Genomic DNA, 12,445 nt, shown 5'->3' with positions numbered 1-12,445 from the left:
AGTAGCCGGTTGAGGGGGGAGACCAGGAGACCAAGGTGGGTTGGGGAGGAGGCTGGTTTGAGTGGGGTTGGGTGTTAGAGGTGGAGGTGGAAAAGGGTGCGCCTATGCTATGGCAGGAGTCAATATTCATTCGGGTGGCCCATTCTTTGTAGGAGAAGAAGGCTCTTTGGTAGGTGGTGATCGGGGAAAAGTTTTTGTTGTTGAAAATGTTGTTATTTCTTTCTTTCCAGATGCTCCAAAGGGTGAAGATGATTTTTTGAAAGAGAGTGGAGTTTGTATTGAGAGAAAGAAGGTTGTCGGAGAGAGAGGTGGGGTTAAGGAAGCAATCAAGTCATCTTTTGGTGAGAGGATGTGCCCAAACTTGGCTGGTTACAGGGCATTTAGCGAAAAGATGGTCGATATCTTATGGATGACAGTTGCACAGTTCACAGGTTGCGGTGGGATAAATATGGCGATCTTGGAGAATTTTACGAACTGGTAGAGCGTTATGCCCTATTTGCCAGAGGAAGATTTTGAGCTTAGGAGGGATGTTTAGTCTCCAAATCCAGTGGAAGTGTCATTTATCTTTAAGGGGAGGGAGGTTATGGCCGAGCCATGTGGCTGATTTGACTGAGAAAATTCCAGATGGGGTGAGACCCCAAATTGGGTGATCATCTAAATTTGAGAGGGGAATAGGAATGCCTTTGATTTTGCAGATGATATCTTCAGGGAGAAGGTTAGAGATCATTGCAGTGTTCCACTTTCTGTCAGGAGTGATGAAGTTAGCCACCAAGAGGGAGGAATCAATGTCGTTAATATTTTTATGCAGGGTTGTGAGAAGGTTGTCCTGGAGGACCCAATTATCTAACCAAAAATTGATAGAGAGACCGTTGCCAATTTTCCACCTGATACCTTTTCTAAGAATATCTCTTTGAGCTAAGATTTGGCGCCAGATCTTGGAGTCCGTTTGTTTTGGTTTGTATTGAAAGAAGTTGCTATTTGACAAGTATTTTTTGCGTATTAAGCGGCTCCAAATATTGTCTGGGTTGGTAATGATTTTCCAAGCAAGCTTTGCAAGGAATGCTTTGTTCACGGGGAGGGTTTTACGAAGGCCAAGACCGCCCATGTTCTTAGGTCTGCAGATTCTGTCCCAGGAGATGAGAGGAGAAGAGGATTTATTGATAGTTTGGTTCCAAAAGAAATTCCTATGGAGGGAGTCCAATTTACTGGCTGCCTTTGTCGGAATTAATAAGGATGAACAAAGATAGGATGGGAGGGATTCTAGGTTGCTCTGAATCAGGGTAGCCCTTCCTGCTTTAGAAAGGAATTGGGCATGCCAGGACGAGATTTTATTTTCTGTTTTGCTAATGGCGGTATCTATGTCCTTTTTTGTAGGGACATGGCTACTAAAGTGGATGCCTAAGTAACGACCTAAGGCGTTGGCATGTGTCATGCCAAAGGTGCTAGCCAGGCTATGCTTGCGGCTCGAAGGGATAAGTTTCGAAAAAACTATTGAGGACTTATGGAAATTAACCAACTGTCCCGAGAGTTCACAGAAAAAGTCTATTACAGTTTTCAAATTCCGGAAAGCTGAGGGTTTTCCTTTGCATAGGACAAGGCTGTCGTCCGCAAATAGGAGGCACGGGATATTGTTGGTCCCAGGGGTAAGTTTGAAGCCTAGTCCATTCTTTGGGAGTTAATTGATAAAAACAACCGCAGACGCGACAAACTTGTTAAAATGTCATTTGAACATTATTTGGGTCAAAAATTAAATTGTTGGCTCGGTAATTAGTAAAAGTTACTCTAAATTAATCAATTAGAGTGAACAAATTAACTTAGTCCATGTTAGAACCGGCATACATCAAAATCCTAAAACAACTAAAAGTCTCCTTCACTGTATGAGTAGATTATTGTGACGAAGGAGGAATGAGAATGCAAAACATATTGAGGTTTTATAAGATTGGACTACTAGCAATAAAATAATGTTTTCTACATTTGTTGCATTTTTATCTGGTACCAAAAAAAACATACTTTGGTAAAAGCAATGTGGTTGCATTTTGTCATTTAGTACCAAACAACATATTTTGGTACTCACGAGTCGACGTGGTTGCATTTTCTTTTGGTACAACTCAGCTACTCACAAGTCAAAGGTAAATGTTGTTTTTTTGGTGGCCAAGCTCATTAAATGAGATGAAGTATGTTATCATTTTAACCTTAGCATTGTCTTTGTGGAAACTACTTATTATAGTCTAAGGCTTTCTCAAATATATTACGTATATTCAAATACTTTCTCTGATAGTTAGTCAACATCAAACTCTCGACATGTTCTTCCACTTTAGAAAATCAACCTTAAACAAGGTACACGCCCGAAAAACATTATTAAAAATATCAAGTTGTCAATCCTCAAGAAATTAATCCAGTTCATGATCTGTCAAATCCGTCTGTGAGCGACATCAAATCCGCTCTTGAACAATCAAATAAATTCGTTGACCATATCAAAACATTTTGTGAATCAAGTACAAATATCTAGTAAACGAGATCAAATCAGTCTGAATCAAGTCAAATCGATTCGTGAATGAGATCCAATCAGTTTGTGAATCAAGTCAAACTCGCTAAGGACTTGCTTGCAATAAAAATAAAATGTATAGCTACAATGGCATTGGAGACAATAAAACCGAGGCCTTGGAAGCTATTGTACCATCAAACAACTACGTATTACGTAGTATAAGCTTGATTGAGAAAAAGAAAAGCAAGCTCCAAGCAAAATGTGGTATGTGTATAATAAAATTATTTTATACTTCCTCTGTCTAAAAAAAAAAACTGCAAACATCTATATTATTATCTCTATTACATAAGGGAAGCTAGGGGAGGGTTATTTGTGTAATCACGCTTTTGGTGTCCCCAATCAAAAATACTTAATATACCCTCTACACTTTCACAATTAAATTCAATTCAAAATCTGATTATCTACTGATTTAAAATGTTGGATATTAATTCATTTTAAAAACTTAATTCAACAAAGCAGGAAAATCATTTTTTTTTTAAAATGATTAACCCAAAACATTCAGCAAACCCAATCAATATGAATTTTTTGTGTTATTTTTTAATATTGATGATTTGATCTTGATTTTACAGGATGCTTGCTTAAGGAGATTAAATTTACTTTTTTATATTCGCACGCATCGCGTGCATATAAGACTAGTATTATATAAGTGAAGGGTTGGGGTTATTTTAGTAAATCCACTTTTGGTGTCTCCCTTAAATTACTAAACTACCCTCTACATACAAATAATTAAATTCAATTTTACATAAGGTTAGTATTTAATGATTTAAACAGCTGCTTAGTAATTAATTAAGAAAAACAGAATACTTATTAATTTTCAAAACTGAAAAGTTAACAAATAATGAAATTTTCAATTTAATGATGTAAAAAATCAATTTAATGCACGATATTAATTGACGGAATATTATTTGATTAAAAAATAATATTATAATATTGATAAAATGATTCTCAGTATAGTTCTGGAGATTTATAATGTGAAAACGAATATCAAGGTATGCAAGATCGAAGGCCGAAAGGGAGGGATAAAAAAGGACGATAAAGACAATTGGGCGGAGGAATGCATGTGGTGAAGCAAATATATTACAAGCAAAAGAAAAAGTGAAACACACTAGTTTATATGTTTAATTTGTACTTTGGTACTACAATTTAGATTTTTCAATGTGTAAGGGCATGGATTATTAAATTGTTTTACTATTTAGATTTTTTAAAATAGAGATGATGTCTAATTTTTCTTTAGAACATTTTTTTCTGGCCTACTATTTATAGAGATTAACTATAATAAATATAAATTTTATGTAATCTTGCACGCATCGCGTGCATATAAGACTAGTTTTAAACAACATGTTTGCCAAGATACAATTTTGACCGTAAGTATCTCTAATTATCTTTTTCAAAAAATCTTTAAAATTTAATATTATGAAAGTATATAATGAAATATATTCAACAACATTTTACTTTATAATTTTGCTAAATTAGTAAAAATATATGGTCAAATAGTGGCAAAACTAAAAGTGTTGCAATTTTTTTTGAAACGGATGAAGTATATTTAAACTTTATAAACTTTTTCTTGATAATAACCGGGGATGTATTTGATTTGTTGGTGCTACTAAGGTAGTGTTCTCTTCACCTGAATTTCACTTATCTTATCTTATCTTATCTTATCTTATCTTATCTTATTGGCTCTGAACTTATCTTATTTTAGCTTCTTATCTTATTGACCCTTATCTTATTGAACCTTATCTTATCTTATCTTATCTTATCTTATTGACCCTTATCTTATCTTATCTTATCTTATCTTATCTTATTGACCTTTATATTATCTTATCTTATTGACCCTGAACTTATTTTATCTGAACTTATTGGCCCTTATTTTATCTTATCCTATCTTATTAGATCTGAAATAAGTTAAAATAAGGTGAAGAGAACATAACCTTAAATGGATATATACATGTTGGATCAACTCAGCCTGAAAAGTAGTTTGAGTACTCGAAAGAGTCCGAGGGTGAAAAATGAGTACCCATTGGGTGAAAAAACTTAACATAAGTTCCCAAATGTATAGCGGTCCGTTTGGCCAAGCAAGCCAATGCTGCATTCCTAGCCAAATTGGGGTGGCGTTTATGCTCTATGGGCAAGGGTGCTCCGTCAAAATATTGTAAAGGTCGTTGCGACATATACATGTTCGAACCCGAGGTGGGTGGCTCAAATGTTTGGGCTGGTATTACATATATATAGTGCACGAGTGCTATGTGAGGGTGCAAGGGTTGTTGTGGGTAATGGCGCAAAAACCCTATTATGGGATCATGTTTGGGCAACAAACAAACCTCAGAGTGACCTAACTTGTTGTACTCCCAATTCTTGAAGATATCTTTGGTGCTACGGTCGAAGATATGTGGGAACATGGGAGTGGGTGGAAATGGGACATCTTTGCACCTTTTCTTAATCGGGAATTCAGGATGTTCTCCAACTGATCCAAGCTCAAGCGCTCAAGGAAGACCCTGAATTGGGGGATTTGATTTACTGGGGTAATTCACCTAAAGGAAAATTCACAATCAAATCCGTGACAAGATTGATACGCAAAGATAGTACTGAGCTAGAGGATCGATGACACTTGTATATGGACTGCACCAACACAACAAAGTATTCGAGCATTCTTGTGGCTTGCACACCATGACCGCCTTTTAGGCAATGCCAATAGGTTTACCCGCAAACTCACAGAAGATCCTAAATGCTAAATTTGTGGAGCAAGGGAGGATATTTCCCTGCATATATTATGTGAGTGTGCAGCAACAACCTGGATATTTGGCATACTTACTTCTGCATTGCAGTATGGTGGATATGGCGTTGGCGTAACTGCTATGTTTTTAACCGTAACAATGACATACCAATTGCTTTGATGAGGCACGAAAGAGTTTGCAAGGAGATTTCGAGTTAAATAACAGCAGTATAAGTGTCAGGAAGGAAATTCTAGTGGCATAGAACTATCCCCCTGCTGGTTGGTATGCAATGAACTCGGACGGGGCAGCGAAGGGCTCACCAGGCAGTGCAGGGGGAGGCGTGGTTATTCATGATCACAGGGGTGTTTGTGTTTTAGTCTCAGCTCTCGCGGCTAATTTTGGAAGGTGTCATTCCTTTAGGGCTCAAATAACGACACTGGATCAAGGACGGGAGCGTGCTCGTGACCTCCAAATAAGTAAGCTTCGTAGTACAACTTGACAATCTAGCATGTGTGCAAGCATTGAAGAGTAACATTTCAAAAAGAGGTGAATGTGCTCATCTAATCAATCACTATCGTTCAATGATAAATGAAGCAAGTTGGGAAGTCAAGGTGGTTCATGTTTATCGTCAAGGTAATCGCGTGGCAGATTGGCTTGCTAATCATGGCATGACTCAACCTCAAAGGACTTTGGTTCTTGAGGATATTCCTATAACTCTTACTAGAATTTTAGATGAGGACAATAGAGATGTAGCTTTTCCACGCTTTATTCCTCATTAGTTGTTTTTTATTTTCCTTGTAATTTTTCTTATTTTTAGATTTCTTCCTCATTAGCATCAAAAATAAAATAAAAAATTGTATGGTTTACTTTTGAATTTTTTTTCCGTATTAGCACCCTTTGGAATTGAGATAGCCAGACAGGTCAATCACTCCCAAATCTTAAGTACATATTTCATGACATAAAATTTTCTAATTTAAACTGTAATTGAAATAAGAGAAAACAGGGTTAAGCAAATAGAGTTGCTTGAAACCCTTCTGAATTGAACAGACGTTTTGTTGCGTATATTACATATTTTTTTTTAAAAAAAAAGGTAAGGAAAAAGAACTTAGGTTCCCCTTTGCACAAGGGTGAAACCTAAGCAATCACTTTGTTTGCGTATATTACATTATTACAGTATTTACAAGTCTATGAAAGCCACAAACGAAAAAAGTTCAAGTCACCAAAACTTTGTTCGCCATGACAGATGAGATGTTCTACAGCACTCTATAAGAAATCATTCCGTTATTCGTCTCAACGTTCAGCAGCTTCATGCGCACCAGCAACAGGACATAAGATCTCCCTTTAGTCCCTGCAATTTCAAGTTAACACATGAAGCAGTAATGCAAACAACTTAGTCAAGTTTGAACTGCGTCTTAAAACAATCATCATAGCTTCTTAAGATAAAACTCTGAACGTTTTATGACAGCAAGTTTAGCTATATGCAATCTAATATTACTAACCCTCATATGGAACTACCTTGAGAACACAACTTCCTCAACATGAGAGAACACAGAAGTTGAAAGGATTGGCTGCAACTGTGATCCTTCATTAGGTGATTAGCTACTTTTAGTTCAGAATTTAGGTTGTATATAAGTTAGCTGGAATGATAAATTAAAGAACTGGAGCAGCTACTTTCAAATAAGTTACAATGAATCCTCAGAGCAGCTTCACTATTGTAAAGACTATATTATTAAGTACCATATATGGGGGGCTATATTAGTGTGAAGACTTTATTATTAAGTACCAAAGTAATAAAGTGTGTAAAGATCCAAACAGATACAATAGCCGCGAGGGATGATTGACAATAACTTGTATTCTCGGGAAAAATGAAAGAAAAAACACATGTATATTACCTAATCCCATTGATTCAAGTTCCTCAGGGTGGAAGAAATTGTTCTGTTTCGTATTTCCTTTCTTGCTTAGGAATGAGTTCATCTTCTCAACTGCAGATTGTAGATCCTACAAAGATAACACTCTTTTAACAAAACTGGAGCGGTTGTGCTAGGAAAAGTTTAACAAAGTTGCACTACCCTCTTTTTTTTTTTTGGTAACGGCTACAAAACCTGATATTCTGATAACCACAATAGTTGTGAACCATACAGCTAAGTGCCTCATGAAAAAGAAATTGCTACTGATCATAAACAAAGGCAATTCAATAGAGGGTCTAGTACTTTCAACAACAACCGAAAAGTTCAATTAAGAAGTACACATTGTAGTGAAATCTACAACAAGAAATATATAGCAATATCATACCTTCCATGGAGCCACAGTTTTCATGTAAGAAGGCAGACTTTCATAGTCTTCATTTGAAACATGTATCAATTTTGAAGATTCGTGTACCTTGGGTTCATCTCCCTCTTCTTCTGTATATAGAATAAGAACGGCATTATGATTTTTTTATCAAGATTCTTTATGATCTCTTCATACAGAAGTTATAAAAACACTAAACGAGCAAGACCATAAGAATGAAGTAATCTGACAGGTTTGTCACATTACCACAAACTGTATTAAGGATGCTTGGGGTTTCTTGGTTCTGGACCTTGAAGCTAAACTGTAATCTGTTTATTGAAATCATAATGTAGGACATGAGTTTCTACAGAGCTTAAAAGAAAAAAATTCAATAATGTTGTTGTGGTGAAGTAAGTAACAGATAGCAATCTTACTTTGGTGGACTATTAAGCAGATCATGTTTGCGAGGCCCTGCACAGGAATGCAACAAAGACAGACAGCTCATTCATTATCCTATTATTCAAATCCAATCAACAAATTTTCCTACGCGATAGACATGTTGGACCACTAACCTCCAGACGCGAGTGTGGCCAGACTAATCTCAGATAACCCAAGAAAGCTAGGTGCCTCTTCGAATCTTGATACTAGTCAAGAATTAACAAAACTTCACCATAATATATTTGCAAACAATTTGTACAAACACTAGGATTACAAAACAACAAGAATTTCATGGATGGATAAAATTGTGAAGTTGCATACACTATCCAGAAAATTTATCAGAACATAATTGTAGGAAACATACACTGACAATGATTCGAAAGGATACAATGAATCAGCATCCATATTGTTGGATGTAATTCCATGACGAAAAGTAGGGAATGGCGACTCAGGTTCAGGACTGTCACAACTACTACTTTGAGCCATAAAATCCTCTTCAAGATCATCAACTCCATCACCTAAACAAATCAATCCACAAAACAAAAAAGTAATTAACACTAAAGTACTCAACTAAACACTCAATCTACAATACATATTGAATTAGCTTGCTAGGTAATCCTACTGCCTCAATGAAAACCAACAATCAAAGCGAAAATTCATAAGAAGAAACGACCCACATAAAAAATGAACAATTAACCCATGAAAACCCATGTTCCTAGGTCTAACCATTTCACCTCAAGTACCCATTTCGGAACCTCTAGCAAAATCATGATAACTATACACAAAATAACCAAGAAGAACACTTGGAATCCTTCCAAAGTAAAGGAAAACAAACAAACAACTATAAAAGTTCAAAAAAAGTTCAAATTACTTGGGGGAATGTAAGCCAAAGATTGAAGATGAGAATGAAGGTGAAGAAGGTTAGAATGATTAAGCTTATAAATCTGATTGCAGTGACCCAGAAGCTCTTCAAACGACACAGTTCCAAACGACATTGATTCCAACAAATTGAGATCCCCTGTCAAAGACGAAACACTCCGATTTAGGGATTGCATAAAAGTGGTCGACGCCGAATCTGAGCAACAAAACGCAAAAATTAAACGTTAGGAACTGAAAATTAGACTATAATTAAGCAATTTGCGTAAGAAATTAATAATTAGAATAAATTTTAGGGATAAAATTAGTAAAGAAAGGGAGAAAAATAGAAAATGGGTAGACCAAGAGGGATTGGGCGGCGATCGAGGGATTGTTTGAAAGCGTCGGAAGTTGATTGAAGATTGTTGCAGAAGTTTGCTAAGTTTTTGCTCAATTTGTTTATGCTTTCCTCCATTTTTGCACCTTCTTCTCAGTTCTGAATGCTCTCTCTTTCTCTCGCCTCTTGCAGAAGTTGCGCTCTCACTCGAACAACTTTGAATTCAATTTAGCGGGACTTTTCAAGTAACTGTGATAAGTAAACAACGAAAGGTCATCTGAACAACAAGAGCGCCTGTAGCTCAGTGGATAGAGCGTCTGTTTCCTAAGCAGAAGGTCGTAGGTTCGACCCCTACCTGGCGCGTTTTTTAATGTAACTAGTGACATGTACGTGCGTTGCACGTGGTTTTTTTCAAAAGCGTAATTGTTTTCGTTTTGCATTCTATGAACTACTTCCTCCATCCCTTAATACTCGCATCGATATTTTTTCCGGACCATCCCTTGATACTCGCACCGCTTCTATAAATATTTCTTTTACCAATATTATATTATTTCTCACACTTACCTACTAACCCACCTACACCCCTACTCCCTACAAAAAAATCATTTAAAAATTCACACCTCAACTACCCCTTACACATTTCTCACTAACTATATTAAAAAAAATCCCACTATCAACTAACATCCATTAAATTAATAAGTAATCAATTATCTTAAACTTCGCATTGGTCAAACCGATGCGAGTATTAAGGGACGAAAGAAGTAATTTATTTATACAACAAAATAAACAAGAGTCCGGGTAGTTTGTACCGCTGCTATATTGCTATCTATATTTAGCTCGATCTCTGTTATACAAATAGGTATATAGATCTTGTATACAAAAATACACCCAAAAAAAGGTATGCTTCCAGTCATACGTTCATTGAGCAATTTGAGATCCCTTATACTAAAAGGTCCTACTACTTAATACGGAGTAGATAACAAAAGTGGACGTCTTTGAACCATTCAAGAATTTTGGTTTCCAAACGAAATGATGACTACAAAACAAATTCAATTACGGCAATAAGAGAAAAGTAAATATGACAAAAGACTATTGTGCTCACTCGTCTACTCTTTAGAGAAGCTCAGCATAAATGAAATCTTTAGTTGTGGTTAGCAAAATGAAGTCATGGGCAAGTAGACAACGGGTAGGTTGTGTATACATTATGTCTTGTTTTTTTATATTAAGGGCAAAATGCTACAATTGGCCATTTACAAAGCTATACCTAAAATAATGGTCTTGTGGTATTACACCTAACATGCAAAACAATCCCAAATCAAACCTCACCTAAAAAAACAACCCAAAAAAAAATCCTAGTAAACCCGAAAATTGCTTCAATTTAATCAAAAGATTATGTTTTAAAATAGATCGAAATAGGAAGTAGATGCGATACCTCGAAGAATGGCAACTCCCCCGCCTGAAATAAATAAACATTAAAAAACACTTGGGACAACTAAAGAAATTCAAATGGATTACAAAAAAAGTCAGTGAATTAAAACTAAAGAAAACAATTTATGATAAGATTTAAATGAGAGATTCTAGATTTTATTATGTCCAATGCAATAATGAATATAAGAAATTAAAAAATTATAAAACAATGCTAAAACCCAAATAATAAGAAGCAAAGCTAAAATCCCAATGAAAGATAATTTTGAGATTCTACTCTTGAAAATTAATTCCTCTATTTGACAAGTTTGTGGAGATTTCAACGTCACTGATCGACTCACTGCTATGTTGCCTCGTGCTCACCATCCTCAACTCAGACACCGATTATCATCATGGAAAATGGTGGTGGGGAAGCAGATACAGGTGTTGTGTTGTTGGGAAAGAGCGGTTACTTGGGAGGTTATCATGGAGAAGGGGCTGAATTGAAGAGAGAAGTGCACATTCTGGCGGTGGAGGAAAGGTTGGGTTGGGTGGTGGAGTGATGGGTAAGTGGCTTCACTAACAGAAATCCAAAAATTACAATCCTTAGTTAATGCCTTAATGTCCACGTGGATGACATGCATCTTCCAAATCATAAATTAATTAGTTTAATTGTAATTAGTTTTTAAGAGGAGGGGTATATTTGGAACAAAAAATTACGCAAAATAGGATGTGTGTAGGGGCTTTTTATAAGAAGAAGATATGGCCGTTCCCTTAAAATTGTTCTTTTTTTTCATAAATTTTCATTCCTCACGTTTGAGATAAACTTTCATTTTCATAGATATTATAATGTTAATTTTCTTAACAATTAGATATATTCATATGCCCGCCATTTATTACGGCTACCAAATGGGTAGTTAAAAATTTTCCACGATTTTGCAAAAAGAAAGTAATCACATATGGATGCTGCCCATATTTTCATTCCTCACGTTTGAGGTTGACATGAGTGGTTAAGGGTCTTTTGCTCCTTAACCAAGGTCTCGGGTTCGAGCCTTGGGAATGGAAAAAATCTCAACCGGGATGGATGCTGCCCATCGAGGTACCCATGCAAACTCCCACGGGAGATTACCTCGTCGAAAGCGGTGGGAATTCCTCGTAGTAGAACCAAAAAAAAAAAAAAAAACATATGGATACTAGCTAGCTTACTAACAAAAACTATCTTTTTCTTTTTTATTCTATATCTTCAACTCTATTTCCCGATATTTTTCATTAAATAAACTTTTGTTATCCGAAGGAACAAGGGTTACCTAAGTCGTGAGTTCGTGACACACTTTGTTCCGTATAATGGAACCAAGAGCACATTCGATTATCTGGAGTAGTTTGTTTAATTTGGGAGGTGGATTTCATGTTCTTTTATACTTCGTATATGTCAAGAGTCCCATAAATACATACTTATCATTAAGTGAACCCTAATCATTCATGAGACTAATGATTTGACATATATATATTCCTTCGTGATAATCATGGATATTACTTGTTGTAAATTTGTAATTGTGCATGTTGCTCTACCGCTATATATCATGTACTATGATTTTAACTTATTAAGCAAACCAATGAATTAAATGAACACGAATACACAATACTCCAGTATTTAAAGATTCACTTTATAGTTAGAGGTGCGAAGAGTTAAAATCATTTGTGAACTACTCCCTATAAAAGGTGTGTTTTTTCACTTGATTTGTACTTATTTTTTGAACTTATCTTATTTGAAATGATTCGAACTTATTAAAAACTTATTTAGTTATAAATAGTTTGTCTTATTTGAATTTATTCGAACTTATTCGAACTTATCAAAACTTATTCAGTTATAAATAGTACTTGTTAAAA

General features: G+C 35.7%; 2 protein-coding genes and 1 non-coding gene across 8 annotated transcripts; 2 read left to right on the top strand and 1 right to left on the bottom strand.

Moving 5' to 3' along the window:
• Nucleotides 1-5,545: 5,545 nt before the first annotated feature.
• LOC130463631 (uncharacterized) lies at nucleotides 5,546-6,035 on the top strand. The gene is made up of 2 exons (XM_056832817.1): nucleotides 5,546-5,732; nucleotides 5,851-6,035. The coding sequence occupies exons 1-2, from the start codon at nucleotides 5,546-5,548 to the stop codon at nucleotides 6,033-6,035; spliced, it is 372 nt and encodes a 123-aa protein (XP_056688795.1).
• Nucleotides 6,036-6,240: 205 nt separating this feature from the next.
• Nucleotides 6,241-11,121, bottom strand: LOC110798201 (uncharacterized). Of its 6 annotated transcripts, XM_056833387.1 has the most exons (10): nucleotides 10,921-11,121; nucleotides 10,587-10,610; nucleotides 8,834-8,980; nucleotides 8,351-8,480; nucleotides 8,097-8,161; nucleotides 7,959-7,995; nucleotides 7,792-7,853; nucleotides 7,549-7,658; nucleotides 7,149-7,254; nucleotides 6,241-6,604 (listed from the first exon to the last, which is right to left on the bottom strand). In XM_056833387.1, the coding sequence occupies exons 1-10, from the start codon at nucleotides 10,943-10,945 to the stop codon at nucleotides 6,510-6,512; spliced, it is 801 nt and encodes a 266-aa protein (XP_056689365.1). In that variant the 5' UTR covers nucleotides 10,946-11,121; the 3' UTR covers nucleotides 6,241-6,509. The 6 variants fall into 6 exon arrangements, with proteins under 6 accessions (XP_056689365.1, XP_021859064.2, XP_021859063.2 ...); XM_022003372.2 differs by lacking the exons at nucleotides 10,587-10,610; nucleotides 10,921-11,121 and adding an exon at nucleotides 9,181-9,747; XM_022003371.2 differs by lacking the exons at nucleotides 10,587-10,610; nucleotides 10,921-11,121 and adding an exon at nucleotides 9,181-9,746 and having other exon boundaries at nucleotides 7,549-7,655; nucleotides 8,834-9,037.
• TRNAR-CCU (transfer RNA arginine (anticodon CCU)) lies at nucleotides 9,445-9,517 on the top strand. Its single transcript has one exon. It is a non-coding gene; the product is annotated as a tRNA-Arg (tRNA).
• Nucleotides 11,122-12,445: the final 1,324 nt, after the last annotated feature.

The sequence above is a fragment of the Spinacia oleracea genome, chromosome 6 (genome assembly GCF_020520425.1).
Source record: "Spinacia oleracea cultivar Varoflay chromosome 6, BTI_SOV_V1, whole genome shotgun sequence".
In the NCBI taxonomy this organism is placed as follows: domain Eukaryota; kingdom Viridiplantae; phylum Streptophyta; class Magnoliopsida; order Caryophyllales; family Amaranthaceae; genus Spinacia; species Spinacia oleracea.
This window is presented reverse-complemented; position numbering and strand designations above follow the sequence as displayed.

What these genes read in the sequence shown, in the direction of transcription:
- LOC110798201 (XM_022003370.2), bottom strand. Translation starts at nt 9,292, where the DNA reads ATGGAGGAAAGCATAAACAAATTGAGCAAAAACTTAGCAAACTTCTGC. An exon ending in CTGCTTAATAGTCCACCAAA is followed by an intron (nt 7,854 to 7,958) that starts GTAAGATTGCTA and finishes TTCAATAAACAG; the next exon opens with ATTACAGTTTAGCTTCAAGG. An exon ending in ACTTGAATCAATGGGATTAG is followed by an intron (nt 6,605 to 7,148) that starts GTAATATACATG and finishes TTGAAATTGCAG; the next exon opens with GGACTAAAGGGAGATCTTAT.
- LOC130463631 (XM_056832817.1), top strand. Translation starts at nt 5,546, where the DNA reads ATGAACTCGGACGGGGCAGCGAAGGGCTCACCAGGCAGTGCAGGGGGA. An exon ending in TGCTCGTGACCTCCAAATAA is followed by an intron (nt 5,733 to 5,850) that starts GTAAGCTTCGTA and finishes TGATAAATGAAG; the next exon opens with CAAGTTGGGAAGTCAAGGTG.